Source organism: Amblyomma americanum, chromosome 11 (genome assembly GCF_052857255.1).
Source record: "Amblyomma americanum isolate KBUSLIRL-KWMA chromosome 11, ASM5285725v1, whole genome shotgun sequence".
In the NCBI taxonomy this organism is placed as follows: domain Eukaryota; kingdom Metazoa; phylum Arthropoda; class Arachnida; order Ixodida; family Ixodidae; genus Amblyomma; species Amblyomma americanum.
This window is the reverse complement of record NC_135507.1, coordinates 2,409,272-2,432,130: the sequence shown is the minus strand read 5'-3', so window position 1 is coordinate 2,432,130 and position 22,859 is coordinate 2,409,272. Positions and strand designations below refer to the sequence as shown.

The window sequence follows — 22,859 nt, the reverse complement described above, 5'->3', positions numbered from 1 at the left end:
AGTTCATCCTTCTTTGTTAGTCCCTGTGTCCAGGGGTATCAATGAGGGTTCTTTTGGCAGGTGGATCCCATGGCTTATGCGCTGGTGCGACCGGCAGGTGGCGAGCCCTGGGATGCGGCCGATGCGCCCCTCTCGCTACCTGTGGGGCTGGAGCTGCTGCTGGAGGTGGTCGTGTGCACCGAGCAGGGACAACGCTTCCATGCCGCCAACCTGAGCCTTGGGGCCCACAGCTCGAGGTGGGTGCCCAGTGCCCTGGTCTTAAGGCGTCTTGATGGTCACATTCAAGTGCACTGAATCAACTGGGGAGGCCATCATTGTTGCCTTAGTGCAAGTACACTTCAGGGGCTCACTGTGGAGTGCATTTTTTTTTAAGTTTTCAGCTTTTGCCTGATCCAAGGTGACACTTTGTGCATTTTCTCTTGCTATAGTGGGGGCTTGCCTGCATGCTAACAGGCATTGGACAGTGTAGCTACAGTATTGTGATGATGCAGCCTAAGCAGAGCAGAAAGCCTTTGCTAACCCTAAACTGCAGTGTGCTCAGGCTGTTGAGTACTACCATATTTACTAGCATAATCAACGCACCTCCCTGCTTTGGCAGCCAGAAAAGTACAATTTTGTTTCTCTTTCATAATCAGCACACCGCTTTGTTTTGGTGCACAGTCTGCTAATGATGATGTTAAGTACTTGCAGGCACCCATTTTGGAATGCCACAGGGTGACTCAACAGGAGATCAAACTGCTTAAATATATCAACTTTCTCGATTATTTATACATTATGCACACATTATTCAGTAGGCAAGCAGTGAATTTGGTTTTGTGGAAATGCTAGTATTTCAGAAGTACAAAAATTACAGGGGTGCACTTGAGTCTGCTTTGGTGCAACACTGCGAAATCATTTCTCTTGCTGCGCATCCGCTATGTTGCCTCTGTCATCTGCTTGTACGAGCACCCGTACATTGTGAGGGGGGCTTTTCACATCATGGTGCTAAGACTGCACTCCAAGCACGGAGGAAATTTACAGGCAACATACATCTGTAATTTAAATGCTCATAATTACCGTAAAAACCCACGTATAATACAAACCCAAATATAATACGCCGTGAAGTTTTAGAGATGCGAAATGGAAAAAAAAAAAGTTTTACTCGCATATAATATGAGTGACGAAAGCTCGGAGAGGACATTTATTCAAATCACACCCTGCACTTCACTTCAATCACTTTCATCTTCAGCAGCGCTTTCTTCGGAGATTTCTTTGTCCGACAAATCATCCCAAATGTACTTACTCGTCTTCCGTGCCATCGAGGGCGTTCGAGATGCAGCACTTCTTAAAAGAAGGACGCAGGAGATCTTGCGGGAGGGCTGCCCATACGTCCATGACCCATTTTCACAGCGCACGTGGCTGGCGCTTCAGCCGCCTAGTTGGTATCACTGCAGGCTCACCTGAGTGCATCCACTCTGCGTAGCATCGCTTGTCAGCGTCCTTCGGGCCACGAAAGCTTCGTCGCGTTTCGCTGCACGCGAAAAGGGCTTCTTTCTGTCCTCGCCATCCACGAATGCTTACCTCGACAACAGCAAACTGCCTCCCAGCCGCACTGTTGCTGATGTTCTCCGCAGCTGAATCACCTTTCGCTTGAAAGCAGCCGAATACCGTTTTCGAGATCCTGAAATCTTGCTCCCAAAAAAGACATCCACTTCACGAAGCGTGGCTTACATGCAAGCACGTGTGTTGTCAACAGGCACACGGCACTCCCAACGGATCAATGGCAAAGAAACAACATCGTGAAGTCGTTTGTCGAGAGTAACGAAGCTAAGCCGTAGCCACGCCGCACAAACGAAACCAAAACTTCGAGCAACTTCGAAAATTTATGATCGCATCCGCAAATAGTGCGAGGAAGAAATTTAGGACGCTAATTATGAGAAAAAAACCTCGTATTATATGTGGGTTTTTACGGTACTTATGTACGCCTCAGTACATGAAGTTTTTTTCACTGTTTTCTTTTCATTTTTATTCAGTTCGTGCGGACATGCTCTGTCAACTGCTTCTGTCCACAACTTCCATCCACAGCGCCTGTCCACAGCTTCCAGTGACGCCACTTACCGAACGTAACGCGAGGGGTGACTTTACATGCTGCCCAGCGGGAAAAAATAAAACCACGAATGTGACGCAAGGCTTAGGGACTCAAAACAAAGTACCTTTATAGACATCGTGGCCCAAAATGTTCATTTATCTTCCTCGCTTTCGGAGGCTGAGTTCTCGGAAACGGAGTCCTCCTTTTTGCTATTGAAGTCTTCTGGTAACTTCTGCCATACAGATGTTGTTCGCCACAGAGAGAATCCTCTTCATGAACGTTTGGGCCACTTACGAGATGCTCTGAACTTCCCATCTCCCGAGCAACGTCTCTAACTTTCCAACGGATCATCTCGACACTGACCCCCCATGAGACGGTTGCGCTGCTCGATAATAAAGTCCGCCACTTTTTTCTATCTGAAGGCAGTGGCGAGGCCCACGAAAGCCTTTGCGGTCGAGCTCACATTTAAAAAGCCCCTCCCGCTGCAGCCACCAGCCGCGGATGGTTGATTCGGCGAGGTCAAGTCTTCGAGCTGCCGCAGAATTCCTGACCTCTACAGCTAACAGGATCGCTTTTCTTTTAAAACGAGCGTCGTACTGAGCAGGATGCATTGCCATCGTATGCACTGAATCAATACGCCGCGAGCATAGCCACAAGAACACGACGCGATGACGTGTAGAGGCAGCGTTTTTGCGCATGGCTCAGTTTTGGAACTTTGCAATCATGTAAGAATCAAAGTATTAAAGCCTTGATGGATATATTTTGCTTGCTAAAAGTACAGGTGAGAAAGAATATGTCAGGCTTATTTCTGCCATTGCGAGGAAGTTGCCACTTTTGAAAAAAATTTCAAAAACTACAAGTTTCAAATAAGGCAATATAGAGCACATCTTCAAATTTGCAAAATAGGTAAGCATCTAGATGCTAAAACAATTCCCAATTTTTTTTAAAACTTCTGAAATAGGTGTCTAGAAGTAAGCAAAAGAGAATACGACAGAACATGTTGCATATTTTTTCCAACGGTGTTCTCCAACCTGTATCTTTTTAATATTTTTTGAAGAAAGTTTATTTCCAGACATACAGAATGTCTGGGCAGAAGTGGTCTTTTACTGTACGAGGCAAATTTAGGGTTGTTTGACGGCGAAATGAATCACTGGCCCTTGAACGCAACGGTTTGGTCTTTTCCCAAACCCCAGACCCTTTTCCCGAGCATTTCACCCCAGAAAAGCCAAGCACCAGGCCGGCGGAAATCTTGTACCCATTAGAAAGCCGGTGGGTACCAGTACCCACTGGTTGAATGGGCAGAAGCAGCAAACATGCCTTACACTGATCTAAATTTTTCCCAAATCCCAAGACTGAGACCTTCTCCATCAAGAGAAAGCATAATGTAAGTCTACCTATTTTTCAAAATCTGAAAATCCGAAGTGGGGGGATCGACTTAAAATTGAAACCAAAACATCACACCTTAAATAAAGGCGAGACAAACGAGATATCAGGCATGCTACAAAATATGTCACCGAGAAACGGTTGACGTGAGCAGGGCTGGTTTACTTGTGTTACTTATACGCTCAAGACGTTGTTGGGACGTGCAAGGCAGCAGGCAGCACGAGAGATGAAGACGACAAAGCATCTTGCCCCGAGGTGGCTCAAGGCTTGCCAACTGCCAGGAAATGCAGTTTAGCCATGGTATGGCGCCCCTAGAGGAATTAGTATGGCATTGCTCCCCGCATACGGGGAGGGGATGCCGTTCTGCGCGTTGACAAAGCAGCTGTTCAAGGCCAGCACGAAGAGCGATGCGATGGAGCCACGCAGCAAAAATGCAACCACGCTGTTGCATGCCCAATATCTCGTTTGTCACGCCTCTACTTATGATGCCATGCTTTGGTTTCAATTGTAAGTCGACCCCCCCCCCCCTCTCCCACTTTGGATTTTCAAATTTTGAAAAATATGTTGACTTACAATCATGTAAATACGGTATGAGACCTCCAGTGCTGATCTTAGTTGTGATTGCATCGTTGTGCAGCAAATGCTCTTAAGTGATGACTCTATGAACGCCTGCTAGGCATAGGCACTGCATGCCCAGCGCCACCCCACATGAGGTATCGCAAAGGGGCACCCATCACAATCTGCGTCATGCTGGCTTCCTCTCGTGCTCTCGCTGTCAGGCTTGATTCGTGAATTTCACACTGAGAAGAGTGGCTGCGGCACCTGTATTCTGCTTAAACTTGTTCCGCGGAAATAAAAAGAACTGCACGTCCTCCGGTAGAGAAGTTTAGTATAGCGCGATCCGCTGCCGCTGTGGCGATCCGATTCCACAGGAGCCACTGCGCACGCGCAGATCGCCCTGAGGACTCCACAAGGCTCCAAGCGCCAGCCAGCTGTTTGCACATCTGCCCCGTCGGTACCACTCAGCGCTTGCACACTGGCAGCGTGTGGAAGTGGATTGCATTATGCTAAATGTTTTCTGATGCACATCGCCGTGCCTGTTATGGTGGGTGTGCTTCGTGGGTAGTGAGGTCGCAGACACCTGGTGTGTACAGATCTTGGCGCTGCACTTCTGCATGCTCGCGTATGTTGCCGCGAGCATGCGCAAACTAGCTCCGCTATACGCGTGGCAGCGGAGTTGGGGCTTTGGTTGCGCGCATGCTGTGGTGCCGTCCCTGACGCGGTAGGCTGGACTGATGCTTCGAAATACTTTGAAACTTCAAATAATAAGCATTCGGATTGAATCGAATACTTTACTATTCAACCAAATATCCACACGTGTACAATATAAAAAAAAGATATCGCTGCTGTGTGAAAGTTGTCAAGATCCGGAAGTTTTTGCGGGATAGTGGAATGGCGGGAAAATAGGAGCCTTGGCTACGATTATGCTATCAAAAGTTGTGATGATTGGTGCAAGATTAGGCATCTTGATTTTGTTGAGGCCTTTGTGCCTCAATGTCTGGTGGTTTGTTGTACTGCCCACAAAGGTTTTGAGCTGCCTTACGACAGCAGGGATTGGTGGGTCACATGTCCAGGAGTGACCTGGTGTCTGTAGAGCAAGCAGGCGACCTCTGGCGGCTGCGCGTGTATGGGGCCGGCCAGGCCCTGGTGCGCTGGTCGGGTGGCACTGGTGACAGGGTGCAGGCCTTGCTGCCTCTCTTCATGGCGGAAGATTCATTGGCACCCCTACTGGTGGGCGAGCGGGTGTGGCTACAGGGCCCCCTAGCTGCAGGCCAGTGGGTTGCCGAGGGTGGGCCCCTGAGGCTGGTGTCAGTGGCGCCCGGCTGCAGCCTGGCGCATCTGACTGGCCCGGGCGAAGCGGTTGCCTTCTGGACGGGCTCGCCCCAGGGCCAGCTGCGGCGCGCCCTGGTCGCTCAGCCGGCCGACACCCTGCGCCTGGAAGTGGGGGACGGAGAGGCCACCCCATTGCTGCTGGCTGCTGGCCAGGACCTGCTGCTGCCCGTTAGACTTGGTGGTCGCACCTCCAATGTTCATGGTGAGTGTGTGGCTGAATCTGGAGGCGCTGTGTGGAATGCCACGAATGGAGTTCAGGGCAGGCCTTACTCCGTCGAGCATGTGGGAAAACCGCTTGCTCACTGTCCAGTGTGCTTGAAGCAGTGCAGCACTTGTTGTGCATGCGCTTCTGATTAGAACTGGCATATTGGTGGCTTGCTCTTCTCTACTTGGTCTTAAATTGTGCACTCACTTTTTATTTGTTCCAATTATCATTTGATGGGCACAGGAGAAGCCCACCGTTTAGTATAGAGGAGAGTGCAGCAGTTTGCCAATCTGCTGACCTGGCACAGATGAGCACAAGTGTATGTTAAAGCTTAATATTTAGTGAAACCTTGTTAAATCATCCTCTGTTAAATTGGAAATCCGTATAATGTGATCATGGCCTCCGTCTATGTAAGTTTATGGCGTCTGACACAGCCGTTGATTATGACGGGCTCTCGATCGGTATAAAAGGCATAGTAAGCGATTGTCCGACTATCCCACGTCACATCGAATATTGTGTCCGAGAGGTTCTTGCGCACTTCTGATGCGCACGCAATGCATGATGACATTCAGAGGGCCTCGTCTTGGAAACTTGTGTTGCCGTATAGTTTCGGTTTTCCTTTTCAATTTTTCTCCAGGCTGTGGCGATGGTGCCCTGGCCGTACATTGGCCAGCATCTGTGTCAAGTTTTGTGTAGTTTCGGATGCTGGTTACTGTGTTGCTAGCCTTCCCATTTTCTCACCAGAAGGCGGTTCTCCAGTTCAGCATTGACGAGTTTTCTTCGTTTACATACTTGTGTGCACCGAAACAGCGTGCTCATGGCGTGCTGTTTAGCAGTTCGTTCTCTTAATATGATGATGCTTGTAAGGAAGCTTCATTTTTACTGCGTCGCACTATGAAGGAGATTGCGAAGGCCTTTACTATTTTGTAGTTCTGCGTTGACATTCCCAACAGTATACATGTTGTAAAGCATCTGACGGAACTGTGAGAAATTGTCCATGCTGTGAAGTTTTTGTCTCAAAGGCAGGCTACCATTGCCTAGGTTTTCGTCATTGCTATGGTGCAAACAATCTCTAGCAGCAGTTTTTTGGGGGCTATTTGTTAATTGGAACCTTCGAATAATTCGGACGCTTATTCTGATCTTTTGAAGTTCAATTAACGACGTTTTACTAGTGAAACCCACCTACAACAATATTGAAGTGCCACGGAAATACCATTATTATAACCGATATTTGCTATGTCAGGATTGTGCCATAGTGAAGGGCTCCGGAAATTTTGGCCACCTAGGGTTCTTTACGTGCACTGACATCACACAGTACACGGGCCTCTAGAATTTCGCCTCCATCTAAATTTGGCTGCCGCGGCCGAGATTGAACCCGCGGCTTTTGGGTCGGCAGCCAAGCACCGTAGCCACTGAGCCACAGCGGCTGCTTCGCATCTGCTGCTGCTGCATGCAGCTTTGCATGTTCGTAGCTCATTGCTCGCAACAAGTGGCAGCCTCTGAGGGTTTGAGATAGTGACTTGACAAAACCATATCAGACCTGCTATCTGTACACGTATCCCCACATTGCTGCTCAAAGGGCAGGCATGCAGATGAACAGTTTGCAGCAATGCTCACTGCATTATTGACCCCTGCCTCATTGTTTCATGGACTCCTAACAACACATGGTTTGAGAAAATTGCATGGGAAGTTCTTGAACTCACCAGAGGCATTTGTCCCGGTGATGGACAAGGGGGCCTGCAAAACCCCTTTGCCTGTAAACACAACAGCTTTGCTGAGTCGCAGGATAGTAAACTCGATCACGGCAAATTATCTCTTCCATTGCGGTGTCGTCCAGCGTTTACATCGTCCTGTTTAGCCGCTACTTCCTTATGAGCTCTGTGTCATGTTTCTTGACTTGGCAGACCGAAAGTGCATTCAATGGATGGCGCCACAGCGCATTTAAAATGGTGGCACTAAAATTTCTTTCGTGTTCTAGTCTATGTGCTGCCTTACAATAGCAGCTGGGAGGGCAGTGTGTGGATACAGCTGTAACATCAGTCAATAATTTTCTTTATATTCTTAATTTCTTACCTTACTGTTACCTACAACTAAACTCTGTGCAAGACTGGCGAAAGAGGCATACAGGCACTCAAGATCGTAAGTTCAAAATCTGGACTCATCCAAATGTTTTATTAAAGGCTAATTCCAGATACGACATGTGTATGTGTAAGTCCATTATTCACATTTACTTCTGTGGTTAAGATGTGAACAGCTTGTAAACATTTCACCATATGCGCACATTACAAGTTGTCATTACCAGTTTTACAGTTTTTCTACGAATAATAATTTTTTTAAAAATGCGGAACTACAGTGGACTCTCATTAAAAGGAACCTCAAGGGGCCGGGAAAATATTGTCCGTTTATCAGGAGTTTCGTTTAGAGAGAGAAGGTTCAGGATTTCGCAATCCGTTCTGCGCTGCTTGGTCCCGACGAGGCAAGTGTGTGCGCAGTTGGCAGTCTCCGCGGAAGCGGATCTCAAATGTAAAATCTAGATAATAAAGAGAACGGTACACTATGGGCACAAACTATTGAACAAAAGCAGTAAGTAAGCAGTGAACTTTTTTTTTTCAAAGCACTACTGAAATTAAAAAAAAAAATGTCAATAGTCCACTTATTCCGTGGAAATTAGTGGGAACTGCAATTTATTGGCTTGTGAAAAAGGACTTTATGTTTGCTTGTTTTAGCTCTCGCAACCGTTTTCTTTGGATGGTGCCACCCATACTAGACAGGCTGCTCACTTCTGTAGAATTTTGGGGAGCCGTCTTGCTCGCCGGTCCCCGTATGCTGTTGTGTCTGCAGCGGCAGCCTCCCCTGAAACGGCACAACACACTATGCCATTCCGATCTTTAAATCTCGTCAACCACCCTTCGCTGCACGAGAAACCATTGATGCCGCGCTGCAGAACAATTTCTTCTGCTTGCGCGTGAATGAGTGGCCCGCTGATCGGAATGTTTTCACTGCGGGTTCTCCGCAGCCAAACCACCAGGCCTTCTCCAGATATTCGTGGTTGGCCACCCGCAGCCGTTTTCGTTGAGGGCCAAAGCGTGACGTCCTGAAAGCCTGCCGCAGCTTATCCTAGTCCTGAAGTATCCTCGTGAGGCTGCTCTTGGGGACAGCGTAGTTCGTCGCAAGCGCTGTTTATGTGAAGCGACCACTCTCGGAAGTCGTTGATTATCTCCACCTTTCTTTCTAATGTAAGGGCATTGTGAGGTCGCTTCTGCACTGCCATCGGATGCTGACTTCGCGACGAAATGTCGCAGACGACGCTCACCAGCGGATGTAAGGCTTAAGCCTAGCTGAACACAACTGCAAGCACACCGTGACAGAAAGCAAGCAATGCGGTTGCAGTGTGCGAGAAAACCGGAAATGGCGTTTTCGGAAACGTCAAGTTTCGGTTTCGAGCCTTTTTTCGGTTCCGTTTGTACGGTGGTCGGAAAATTTTTGTTCCGATTAACAAGATTTTTTTAACAAGGAACAACGATTAACAAGGAACAACAAGATTAACAAGGAACGACGGAATCGTACCACCGAAACTGGCAAAAATATTGTCCGTGTGACTTCATTCTGATCTGCGGAGATTTGTGATGCATCAGATCCTCCGGCACCGATCATTACAGCACAAAGACTGATGAAATGATGTGTCACTGTGTTGACGCACACTGCAGAACACTGCAAATTTGGTTTGCTGTTCTCTTTCTTTTTTCTTTTTTTTTTTTTTTGCGGCTCCATGAGTGCTATGCTGGTGGGCTTCCATTAGCCTGGCGAGGATCATCTGCTATTGTACCCTCACTCTGCACTTCTTGTCTGCACCGCCACGTGCTGCTTGGATTGGTTAGTTCATGAATATGCGGGGTCAAAAGTAGTTTCTTCTGAGCCGTGGATTGTATCGTGCCCCATGCATGCATTTTTCCATAATAGTTGTCAGGTGCAGTGCAAAAGAGGTCTGCTTAAAAAATGAACTTATTTCGAGATGCTTCCCTTGGTTTTGTTTTATTCAATAGAAGCACTTTATTGACAAACCGTTGGCGTTAAATGGAAAAAACTGGCAACGCCGTGCATGCTGGCAATGATTCATAAGGGAATTAAACCACGTGACCAGTCCCACGCATCCAGATCCGTATTTGTGCATTTTCACATGCCTTTTCTCTATTTCTGCATTTCACTTTGCTGAGGTGGCAGCGCTAACAGCAGTGTGTGTAGTTTGTGTTGCTGCTTGACGTATGCCAAGATGTCGCTGTAATCTCGGCAATAATGAACGTGGCTTTCAAGGTAGGTAGGAAAGACTTTTAATGCTCTAGAAAGGTGCTAGTAGCAGACGAGAAAGAAGAGGTCCATCTTCCTTCTTCTCACAGGGTCGGTGCCCCTATTCCAGGGCTCCGCTGAGCTTCGCTGCTCGTTGGGCGTGCTGGATCAGACCTTGTTGGCAACCCAGATCGCCGCTGGAGAGCCGGCTCTCCCACTGTTCCGCACTCGGGTCTTTGCGAAAGCTGTCGTTTTTACTGCATTCCCACGTGATGTGATACAACGATGGTTTGCTGCCACACCACGGGCAAGTGTCCCGATATTGCGTCGGGTAAATCTTGCTAAGGATATGCAGGTTTGGGAATGTTCCTGTCTGCAATCTTCGCCAATACACTGCCTCTAGTTGATTTAGATCAGGATGAGGCGGCGGATAGCGGATCCGTACCCCCTTATAGTAGTTGAGAATGTCTGAGTACGTAGGACTGACTCGGTCGGGTAGATCGTCCGATTGGGAGGAAGCTCGGCTCGTATACCCTCGAGCTACCTCGTCGGCGCGTTCGTTCCCCGCTATGTCGGTGTGTCCTGGCACCCAGTAAATGCTATGTATGACTTTTGGTGGGGTCGCGCTCTGGAGGAGCCGGAGCGCGGCGCGACCTATGCGGCCGTTCATGTAGTTACGGCACGCTTCTCTCGAATCTGTAAGGATGGTAAGGGACATGTTGCTTCGATAACCGGCTACCGCCGCTAGAGCTACGGCCAGCTCCTCCCCTTCGGTTACCGTGCAATCCCTCACTGAGGCGCTAGCTAATTCCTTTAAGTTCGAATCAATAACTACCGCCACTGTGCTGTTATGTGTCAGAAAAGTGCATGAGGGGATGAAGAAAACAAAGAAGTAAAATCTTTGTGTACATTCCTACACGCCGTTTTTTTCGCAGACTGATGATACCTTGCCATTGAGGAGGTGGTTTCGTGATTGGGGTGCTCGGCCAAAGGAGTTAGAGCTGGAGTCAATGCTGTAATGACATTGAAATGAAGGCATGCACTGTAGCGGAGGAGATGTGCATTCCATGCACTGTGTTTAGGCTGTCAAAGAAATATGTCACAAACTTAATGATGCAGAATGGCTTGAGCCTAAGGAGACGGATGACTGTATGCCAAAGCTCCCCCGAAGTTTACGAAAAAAAGTGAAGGGAGTTTCTGCACTACGTGAGTAATTTGAGGGTAAAACATTTGCTCTTGCTTGTTCAAATCGTCAACGCCAGCCATACTCCAGCCTGGTTTGACATGCATACGGGGACTGTCCGTGAAAGAGCTCCAGATTCGTCTGCTGACAACAGGCAACATGCACAACTATTTCACGGTCATGTTGGGCTCTACGGCAGGTGGACACAAGCTAGCATCCTTTCTTCTGTCCAAGAGGAAGACAATCCTGACTAAGGAAAAGTTTCCGCCTAAAATTATGGTGCAAGTGAATAAAAAGGGCTCTTTAAAGGGGTCCCGAAACACATAATCAGTGCATTGTTTTGCTTCTTGGTTGCATAGAATGAGTTACAGCGATGCTATTAGCATTGGTCGTACCGCGTATACTCCGATTTTTAGTATTTTAATTAGCTCGCAAAAACAAATTCACGGTGCTGACGGTGTCACCATGGAGCAGCGGTTTTTAGCAGTGGATATGACATCACTGGGCAGGAGCCTGATGATTGGACAAACAGTAAATATACTGCACATTATGCTAATAAATAGAGATACGTTTTGTCAAGTTTTATGTTTTATATTACATCAACAAAACCAACTTGTTTGCCTTAAATAAAAGCGCTGTAATGCAAATAAAACAAATATACACCACCAGACGCTCTGGGTACTTTTTGCATCAAAGGACTTTGGGCCTCTCTGTAAACATACTATGACCTAGCAAACAACACTTGTGGCTATTGTCTATGTATTTGAGAACGGCTTTGCGGAATCAATCTGGTCAAGCCATTGCACTCTATAAGCGTTCGTTTCAGTCACAAGGAAGAATGCAAAGAAAAAAGCCGCTCGTTTCACATTTAGCAGTGCGCATCGTCAGCTTGTGGAGGCTCACCGGGCGGCGGTGCCAGATAACGCCACCTTCCCATCAGCAGCGCGCGCTGCTTGCTCGCCGTGACCAACCAGCGCGTTAGGAGTGACGGGCCATAGTAGGTGGTAAACAGTAGTGGTACATGCTATGCCAAATGTGTGTGATATTTTGCACGGGCCGTCACACCATTGCAGTATCTCACTATATCTTGCGCTGGAGTTCGGAGCCAGTTCGGATCGCGTTTGGATCCATAAGTTGGGGAACGTCACTGAGCAGTGCTCCCTTCTGCGCTGTCGACGCGACGATAAAGCATCACTGGGTCAGCTGGGCATTCACATGGTTGTTGTAACCATGCAAATGGTGCTGCCAGCCTTGGCAAGAACGAGTTAGAGAACAGGCAACCATGGAGTGCAAACTTCCGCCACGGGCTAAGATAGGCTGTTTTGATTGGTCGCACTAAGTGTCGTCATTGGGAGAATGAAATGGGAATGGGAAGCTGCGCGAAAATCAAGTTGAGGGCAGCATTTTGTTGGCTTGTATTCTGAAACTTTTTCATTGAATAACTCCCGTTCCTATGCATCGATTCTTGTAATTCTTTTTGAGTCAGCATCTGCGTGACATAAAGAATCCGTCTGAAGTGTAACCGGCACTCGTCCAAGCAGTTTTTCGCAGCCCCTTTAATGACGAAACTGTCCTTAAGTGGTTTCGTCTCGTGTGATGCAGGCGTCCGGGTGTTTTGCTAAAGCCCTGAAGTATGCTCGTCCTGGACATTTCAAGTCTCATAAGAGCCACTGGAGTAGTGTCTTCATTCGATTCCTCGATGGGCAGCCTTCTGTTCCTAGGCCATCTGATTGGGTGCCTTCATGTTCCAGCCACACATCTCCGTGTTATGAGAAATGCCATTGGGGAAGAGCACGTTGGTTCAGGCCACTTCAGGTCTTCAGATACATACTACACAATAGACAAGCACTTTCCTTTTCGTCTCTGCTGAAACATGGCCAGTGAGGCCATGAATTCAACCCACAAAATTGTACTCATTAAAAAAAGAAAAAGAAGTAATTGCTGTGGCTTTAAGGATTTTTTAGTATATAGACACTGCAGACCGTAAAAAATGACTGTCTGTAGAGGTAATTCTAAGTAGCTTATTACGCGTTATGCAACCATTTTCATTTGGCTGTCAGAAATTCGGAGCTACTCACAGACGAGATCACTTTTCAAGAAGCCAAGTGCCTGAACCTGCCTCATTTTCTCTTCATTTTGCATTTACCAAATCAGTTTTTTTGACATGTCATTGCAATTTGAGTGCCTTTGTGTGTGTGCTTGCACGCAGCGAACAAATAACGTCTTGAGCTGCTGTGGTAACGGGCCTGGCCTGATGCTGAACTTCATGTGCAGGGCCCGGGCTCAGTCGAGTAACTGTAATGGGCCGGGGTTGGGCAGTGCTTTAGTGTGTACAGCGCGACTGGCGATCGCGACATTAGCTATTTATAGGCCATGTGCTCCAGGGCATGGTTGCAGCTCGCGTGCTCGTATCATCCGTAATGTTGCAGGAGAATATTTGGAACAAGCGAAAATCTCGGTGAATGCCGGCCATTGAATTTTGCAACTTGGGATCGTCCCATGAACTGTGTTTGTATGTTCAAGATTTTACTGTGTTACTGATAGAAGTGGTTGATCTTGCAAATATGCTACTGAGAAGAAAATGAACGGACATTCTTTTGTTCTGCAAGCGGCTTCCCTTAGTTCATTTGTTGCTGAGCTCTCTCTGTGTGGTTTTCAGTTTTGATATCCAGTTTGAATTTTACATTTATTCCCACTGTTTGGAACGTATTAAATATGGGCTGCAATTTGCACACCCCTACTACAAGCTCTGAGGATGACCATCAGCAGCATCAGCTCCTCCGCGTGTGCACGGCTTGGTTCGTAAAGTGTTTTACAATCAAGCTCAGAGGCCTTTGCACATTCCCCTTTTATATTTGTTTTTTTACTAGCCCCATTAGATGAAATTTCATCGGAGACCGTCATTGTTGAGGCCGCGAGATGGTCCCTAAAAGATGGAATTGCAGCAGTAGTCGTGTAACCGCCAAAGCGGCCAGTGCGACGACAGCATGCACAATCCATGACAGGAGCAGGCACCTCCAGGCACACCCCATCGCCTTGGACACGCCACTTGCTCGTACGGCATAACTAGTGGACCTCCATGTGGTGCCATTCAGTTAATGATATTCGTACGAAAATTGAGACGCAACCATTCATCGTACAGCGTTTCGGGTGGTGCTACGCGATTTCACATTGGACATAGCATATAGCTGCTAGTCAAGTTGGAGGCTAGCTCACGAAGTATTCTAACAGACATGCAAACTCACGATTAAGCATTAATGCTTTCGCCTTCATAGTACGGGAGCATTCCTAAATGCTCTCTATATAATTTTTTTTTTTTTACTAGATCACTACCAGTGAAGGAACAGTTTCTGCCCTTATGAGCATTTCAAGCTTGATAAATGTGAACAGTACACACCTTTCTGCAGTGACATGACTTCTGAAATAAACAGGCTGACAGTTTGCTAGCATGTTTGATCTCTCATTAGTGCCTGGATTGTCCATGTGTGAGGGCTGTGTGCTCCCAGATGCTTGGCATGAAAATAGGGATGTGCTGACTTGCCTTTGTGTGAAGCTGATTCTGTGGAATAAATGCAGGCGAGCCCTGTGGGGCTATGCTTGCTGTCGAGGAGGGGAGTGACTATGTGCCCTTCTCCTGCTGGGTGGCACACTTGGAGAACAAGTCTGACGCCACGATAAACCTCCTGCAAGTGTCGGCAGGCTTCAGCTTGACTGAAGGTGAGTAGTTTCTACCTTGGGGGGTGCATTTTCTGTTCAAAGACTATAATGCAAGTGTGCTGCAGTTTGTGGAGCTGGGTTAGCACTCCACTTGCATGCAACCTGAAATGGCAGGGTAACGTATACAGTGTTTAACATCACGAAACTGAAAGTTGGCTATGAGGGACAGTGTAGCAGAGGGCTTCAACTTATTTTTTACATAGTTTCAGTAATTCTTTGGGCACTCACATAGCACAGCACACAGGCATTTTGCCTCCATTGTGAAATTATGATGTATTTGCAAGCTTGGACCTAGCATCCAATTACTCTTTGTTGTGCCTCGAGCTAACATGCCTCCAAAGCAACAAAAGCCTTTGAAGCAAGCGTTCTGTTGAAGCCATGTGGCATACTAACAAGAGCAGCATATAATGTCCCACACCATCCTTGCCATCACTGTAAAACACCCAAACAAGCTGTTGCGGGCTTGGACCACTGTGAGGGGAAGACTGCAGGTTAGATTACCGCACGTTACATGGAAGAAGAAATAGACCAGGCAGCAGGTGGAAAAAAAAAGAAACTCTAATGTAAGTCTTAAGAGGAAAGGAGTCACGAGCACATGAACAGCAAAGTAAACAAACAAAGACAACACTCGCGGAAGACAAAGGAGAGCTTGAGGGAAAAAAAAGAAAGGTTCACTCAGCGTTGGATGCATGAGCTTGGTATAGATGGTTTGTCGGGCGAGTGTGTGTGGTGGGGCGTTGGCGCAGTCTAGGTGCTCCGGTCGATGCCCTGATGGAGCACAGGCGCGGCCCCCAGGTCAGGTAGCCCGGGCAAGCAGCGGTGGAGACAGAGGCGGCCCGTGCTCTGAGGCTGCTGGACAGGAGGGGAACAGCGGGGCCTGACTTTGGTGGCTCAGGCTCTCGACGACGGCTGTCCAGGTCTGGTAGCCCGGACGTGTGCGGCTGAGGCTCAAGCCTGGAAATTCGGGCCGCCAGCAGATCTCCAACACGTCCGTCGCCGACCGCGTTCCACCTGTTCTCCCTCTCACGTGCTCTTCGCCATGTTCCACTTCCTCTTTTTCTTCTCGAGCGTCTCTGCCAGCCGCAGTGTGGCGCCAGTTCCTTACAGCCACTGATGCTACTGACCCCGGATGATGCAATCTAGTGGAAACATTGCAAAGTTTTTTGTATAGCAGAAAAGAGATGTGGCTTAGCAACACCTGCGAATTCTTCATTGCCATTTGAGCCATGGCAGCTGCAAAATGCGCACCTCACATGTTGATGTGTTCTTCATGGGCCTTTGTCTTCACGACAGGTGTGGTAGAAGCCATGTAGTCTGCTTGCTAGTTTTCGTGTTGTGGTGCCAGTGCGGAAAGCTTCAGTGCAGAATGGCAATGACACGCCCTATCTGTCTATATGGTTGTGGTGCGCAGGTGGCCACTGGTGCCGAGTGTGGAGTGCAGCGGACATGTCCTTCCCCGAGGTACCCCTGCTTGTGGGTGCCAGGCTGCCCGGCCGAGAAACCCATCAGCTGCCCCTGCTGCTGGTGGCACCCATCCAACTGCTATCGGTGGAGATGAGTGGCGACCAGGCAGTGCTGGTGTTCCTTGCCGGGCCCACTGTGGCCTCCAAGGTCCAGGTGCGTAGTTCAGTGTTGCGCTTATTGGCTCACCAGGGGGTCAATGGGCAGCTTGCTGCTCATATGTGCAGCAGCACTGCCAGTGCAGAGCGACACCGGTTGGGACTGTGTAAACTCCTTCCGCTGTAGATGTCAAGGCCTGTTCAATGTGTGCATGGTACACTCCACTGATCTGTGGCTCGCTGTGCAGCTGTTGTTGCTTTTTTGCATACAGAAGCACATAACTTCAACCACGGGGTGCGATTACACGATGCTTCTGGTGTAGTGCCATCACAGTGCAGAGAAGCTCTTCACTTGCTTGCATTGGTGATGCAGGTACAGTGCAATTTGTGCAAGGGTGATGCCAACCAAGGTTGCTGGCATGAAATCGCAATACGCAAAGCTGCTGAACTGTTGTTACCATGCCTCTTTGACTCAGTTCCCGATTACATTGTTATGGACATAAATTTGGGTGATGATGTCAGGTGAATAACCATCTGAATTAGTATTCCTAGTACTGTGAGCTGAAGCTATGTCTTGGAGTCGGGTTAAGCGCTTGCACTGTGGCCTTGGTGTTGTGAATTGCAAAGCTAAGACAAGGTGCCAGTGCCAGTTGCTGTTGGGAGCAGACGGTCTCTGCAGTCAGGGGAGGGTGTCCAACGCGCAGCAGAGAAGGCAGGACAGTGCCCTTTTGTCTGCACAGGTGTGAGGGAACTATGAAACTGACATTGAGAAGGAAATAGAAGTTGTAGGCCACCTCTTCTGATATCTGTGCACTTCTTACCATTGTCAGTTTGGCAGGATGAGTGTAGTGAGACTGCTGTCAAGTAATACATGTATGAAGAAATGGACGTGGGCAAAGCGTGAGATACGAATGCAAAATAACCGATGGTCACTAAGAGTAACGTTATGAATTCCAAGAGAAAGCAAGCGTGCGTAGCAGGGGGCGGCAGAAAGTTAGGATGGGATGGCCACAGCTGGCACAGGACAGGTTTCATTAGAGAGATATGGGAGAGGCCTTTGCCCTGCAGTGGGCATGGTCAGGCTGATGACGGTGATGATGACGAAGCTCAGGGATGCAACAGCTGCGCCAATTGTGCTGTTTTGGTACAATTGCGTATCTATGCGTCAAGGTGCGCCGAAAGCAAGACATCTGCTAAAATTGCACCATGCTATGCCAAAATACCCCGACTAGTTGCAAAAGTTTTCACTCGCGCTAGTTTAAGCGAGAAACAAGAGCTACATTGGCAACCTGAAGTTTTGCTGGTGTATTAGATGTCAATTCAATCCAATACAGTCCATTCACAGATGCAGCCGTGAAAAGGCACATGCGTGCGTAGGGGAAAAAAATTCAGAAGGGTGCATATGGCGTAGTCATAAAATGAGAAATGATCACATCATTTGATAGCATGCGGTGATATCTATCACCACTGAGCACGCACGCGCATGCATCAGTGCAGCAAACTGACTGTAGACCAACTTCCTTGCTGTAGACACTTGTGCCATGGGCAGAGCAGATGAGCACACCAAAACATTTAGGACTGACTCAAAGAGCAAGAGCTCGTAACAGCTTCAGGAGCACTTGATTTGCGAAGGCTGGTCGCGTGATGTCACTATTCTCTTAAGTTTTTTTTCCTCCATGTGTGTGGGCTTGGCGTGGACGCCGAGAGACTGTTTTGGTCGGACTTTTATTTTGCTCTTATGTAGCCATTTGGCAGGTGCAGCAAACACTGACGCCATCCATTCGGGCTGGCATATCTGTTGGCAAAATAAACTGTGCCATCGTTTGCACTGCTCTAGTTGAAGTGACAGAGTAGACATGAATGAATCAGCACGTCGTATAAGCACGAAATGCTTTTAGCTCCCGTTGTCAGCGCGCTGCGGCTCACCTTGGCACCAGGACGGATGGAGAAAATGCAGGCGAACCGTAACGAGCTTTGGTGAAACTTCGAGTCCGCTCGGTCCCTGGTGCTATATGCTGCACTTCTGCCAGAGCAGCGCATGCATCATCAACAGTGTTTTTGTGGTCCCGCAGTGGGTGCAGCTATAGTGCAGTGCGAAGGAACCCAAGTTCTGCCCTCCAGCCTGAGAGGCGCACACGCAATCCTAGTGGGACTTGATCTCTGAGAAGCAAGTCAACAGCGCCGCGCAAGTTGCCGTCCTTACATAATGTGCGCGAACCCTAGAACACGTGTCTCATTGCACCATCCATCAGCACGGCCAGTGACCAGCTCTAATTTTTGTTCTTCAGCGTGTTGGTCGACGGAGGAGGTGATGGCAGCATCTGGCTGTGGCAAATTTCTCACCGTTCTGTGTAGCATGTGCTGGCACCATCTCCACTTCTTCAGCATGTGGCGAGGGCAGGTAGCGCAGGTCACCTTACATAAAAAATGCCAAAGAAAGCCAGGCGCACTGTTGTTCGTGAAAAAAAGCGAAGGAAAGAAAAGTGGCAGGCAGGGGGCACGCCCCTGGACTCATGTGCGGCTGTCAGCATCTGTCTGCCATCCTAGAATACAATACACTTTTCTTGCAGTGCCACATGCTTTTAATGCACTTGTCGCTTATGTCTTTTTATGCGGCTCCTCGAAGTTGCCGGTATTCTGTTGCGCCAAGAAGTTGCCTAGCATTGATATCATGTTAATGGCATCTGCACTAGACATGTATAAGCTGCTAACGAAGTTATTATCGTGCAGTAGTGACTTGGTCTCGTCATATGTTTAGTCATGATCCAGTCTAGTCAGATGGTACTTGTGTGTAAGTGCACTTTCAAGTACAAATAAATTTGGGCCGCCACTGTGGCTCAGTAGTTGCAGTGCTCGGTTGCTGACCCGAAAGACGTGGGTTCAATCCCAGCCGCGGTAGTCACGTTTCAAATGGAGGCAAATGCTGGAGGCCCATGTACCGTGCGATGGCAGTGCAGGTTAAAAAACCCCTGGTAGTCAAAATTATCCGGAGCCCTCCACTACAGGGTCCCTCATAGCCTTAGTCGCTTTGGGACATTACACTTCACAAACCTAATAAATTTGTTTGCAGTTTTCATACCAACCTTTCTTGTATGCTTCTTGTGGGCGCCTGCTGAATTCATTGGTCACAGGTTTGCAGGAGCTTGCCCTCTGGAGCTAAAACATAATTGCACTGAAGTTAATTTTACACAAGGAGATTTAATAATTTCCTTAGTTTTATGATTTTAGCTTTGTTGCTTTACTGGTGTTTATTGTAAATAAGCACTGTAAATATTCACATCTTTTCATTTTTTTGTTCCAAAAGTAAGCTTTATTCCCCGTTAAACTGCTCAAACTTGGGATTTTTCTGAAATGAAATCTAAGGTCTGACGAAATCTCGTCTGGTCGGGTAGTAAGTAACTCATTTCAACAGAAGAAAAAGGCAGACGCCGACCAAAGGTTCTTGTCAAAACAGACGTTTCGGCTTCCATACGGAAGCCTTGTTCACTGATTTTTCTGCTCCAAAACTAAGATTTTCTTGCTCCAAGAATGCTCCAAATTCTACTTCAGCTGTTGCACCCCTGGAAGCTGTGTGGTGTGCCACATCATTGCCAGGCCAAGTCTTTCTTGCCTGTGCAGTCATCTTCCATGGCATTCAGGAAGAACGCCATGACAGGGGCTTTGTCGTCCACAATAGGTGGAAGCGCCATGGTAACCCTGTGCCTGGCACATGAGGCCATGCTGTGCTGTGTCAACATTGCAACTTGTACAGTTGAGCCCACTAATAATGAACCTCACGGATTGCATTCGTTGTATCCGAAGTTCATAGTAAGTGGGCTTTTCATATGACATCTGAAGGTTGGGTTCCCCGGCAAAAGTGACGCCCATTTATTAAAGAAGTGTGCTATGTGCGTCTATTGCTTCAAAACAAAACCTATCCAGGCGCTTTCCAAACTTCTCAGTGTGCTCATGTTCTTCTCGTTGAAACCCCATGCATGCTGCAAAATAGCTGCTTTAGGAACGCAATATAACTAATTGCTTTTGAACTGTTCATGGCAGCTGGTTGCAGGTTGTACAGTAAAAGCTTGTTAATTTGAACTCGAGGGGAACCGGAAAATTGTTCGAATTATCGAATGGGCACTAGATTGAGCGGTTAGAGCCCCCGCCATGTGGGCAGAACCCGAAGCAGTCACATCTAGATTCATTATTGCGAGCTAGTCGCTACTACACGTTTGTGGAGGACATATTCTGAGAATTAAATTCATCCGGTCCTAATGGCAAATGAAATAAATTGATCGGCGAGTTATGGGCCAGAAACAAGTACTGGAATGCATTCGCGTGAGCGGCGAGCTTTAGTGCTGGAATATAGGACGCTATTTATGCTCCAAAACGTGTTTATTTACGGGGAAGGGATGTCAAAACTGAAAGTAATCGGCAAAGTGCATTTGCTTGCCTTTCTTCTGCCGCGACTCCATCAGCATCGTCTGCAGCTTGCCCAAAGCTTCTGTGCAACGTCAGAGTTTTCACTGACAGAGAAGTGGCGTGCTGCACATCAAGGGCCGGCACTGCTTCGTGTGCGCTTGGCGGTGGCATAGTCTCGTCACTGCCGTCGGGCTCATCACTGTCGGCTGTTCTCACCCTGCGACGTTTGCTGGAAGTATGCAGCCTCAATTATATCGTCGTCACTAAAAAGGGCTCCGACGTCTCCACGCTGCTGTCCACGTAGCTGGCGCTCGCGGCACCAACAGAAGCTGTCATTGCCCGAACCGCCATTGCTGCCATACTACGTTGTTTACACCACGTGATCACGACCCAGCGACCGTGGCACAACAAAAACCTGGAACGGCTCGCGCCAAAGCATCAGTGGCACGGGCGAGTGCTCCGGCAGCGAAAACCTGCTGCGGCGTGCACTGAATCGCGGGCTCCATGAGACTCGTGCACTCGGCTTTTTTTATTTTCCACGGTTTTACATCTCTGGTAAATTTGGAGCGTGCTTTACTCGCTGTGGGTCAACTTGTGTCTACGAGGAGCGGTGTCAGCCAGTGGCTCCTAGTTCGAAATAACCGTAGCGGATGCCGACTTGTTCGAATTATCGGGAGTTTTCCCCAAATGAAATACGTAGGGATGTGCAGGGACCCGAACATCAGTTCGAATTAATCATAAGTTCAAATTAACCGAGTTCGAATTAATGGGCTTTTACTGTACTTTCTACTCAGGTTTCTGGTTGTCGCGATGTGCTCGTACTTCGCATACAATGTCTTCGTCAAAGCACGGCAATGTCGTATTGGTGTCCGCATGAACATAGTTAGCTGTATTGTTTTTATATTACATTCTTTTGTGATACTTGGCTGAGCACATCAGAAGTCGGATATTCACATCACCTGCACGGACGGCGAAACAAAACAAGCTGCTTTCCCAGCAACAGCACTGGTGGTGCCATCTCTCCCCCTTCCTTTGCTGAATCTGCATGGCAGAAGTTGCTGCAGCTGCTGTCACCGCTGCTGCTGTAAAAGCATTGTAGAAGCTGGTGTCACCGCAGACAGTGTGAATATCCGACTTCTTCTCCAACCACTCGATGAGGCTCATGTTTTTATGTGGTCAGCATAGTTTTATTTCAGGGGCAAAGACCATATCCTATTTTTAAAATGTAAGGGCAGCAGCATCTCTTCATCAGTTTTAGAATTATTTTTCTTCATATTTGTATGAGATTCATATTGGAAAATTCAGTATTTGCACATCCCTCATTTACTGCTATGGTCTTCTAATTTTTCAAGATATTAGTTTTTATTGACCGGGAAAAGCCCCTTTGCATCTTGTCCAGCTTCACATGTCAGTGCACTTTAAAAAACCCCAGGTGGTCGAAATTTCTGTAGCCCTTCACTACGGTGTTGCTCATAGCCTGAGTTGCTTTGGGGCCTTAAACCACCATAAACCAAACAGGTCTGCGCTCTTTACATGTTCTTATGTGTACCTTGTTTGCCTTTACTCTTTCTTAGCGCTTGTTTTATTAGTTTGCTGTTAGCCTTTTTATCTTTACTCTTCCTTTTCCTGTTTATGTGTGTTAGTTTGGTCTTTTTTCTTCAACTTTTATTCTCTTTGCCACAAGTTGTGCCCTCGGCCCATAGTACACATGTCCTGACTTTCAAAAATAAAGTCCATTGTTAAGTTAGTACCTCCCTCTTTGGTCAGTCTGTGTCCTGGTTTTGTGTCAGTGTAGACCTTGCAGCACCACAAGTTTGTCAGCGCACTAAGGCGCGGCACGTGTGCAGGTGCGGCCAGCGGAAGGGAGGAACCCTCTGCCCCTACGCAGGGCTCCTGAGCCCCTGGAAGGTGGCAGTGAGTGGAAGCTGACGGTGCGAGTGCCCCCAGCTACAGCACAGCTGCTGCTGGAGAGCCCAATCACGGGTCAGCAACTGCGGGTACCCCTGGACAACAGGCGAGGTGCTGAGCTTTTTTTATTATACCCAGCAACCGCTGTTGTCACATGGCAGGTGGCCACACCTACCACTTGCCAGCCATTGCCCTTGTGTGGCCCAGTACTACACGGTATAACTTTCGAAATAACTTCTTTAGACTACCCGCCATGAG

General features: G+C 48.0%; 1 protein-coding gene across 1 annotated transcript in view; it reads left to right on the top strand.

Moving 5' to 3' along the window:
* The window catches only part of Gp210 (nucleoporin 210), a 137,151-nt gene that overhangs the window by 98,266 nt on the left and 16,026 nt on the right, over positions 1-22,859 (top strand). The window contains 5 exon segments of the mRNA XM_077644311.1: positions 61-236; positions 5,086-5,546; positions 14,593-14,733; positions 16,145-16,350; positions 22,541-22,712. Coding sequence (XP_077500437.1) covers positions 61-236; positions 5,086-5,546; positions 14,593-14,733; positions 16,145-16,350; positions 22,541-22,712 — 1,156 coding nt within the window.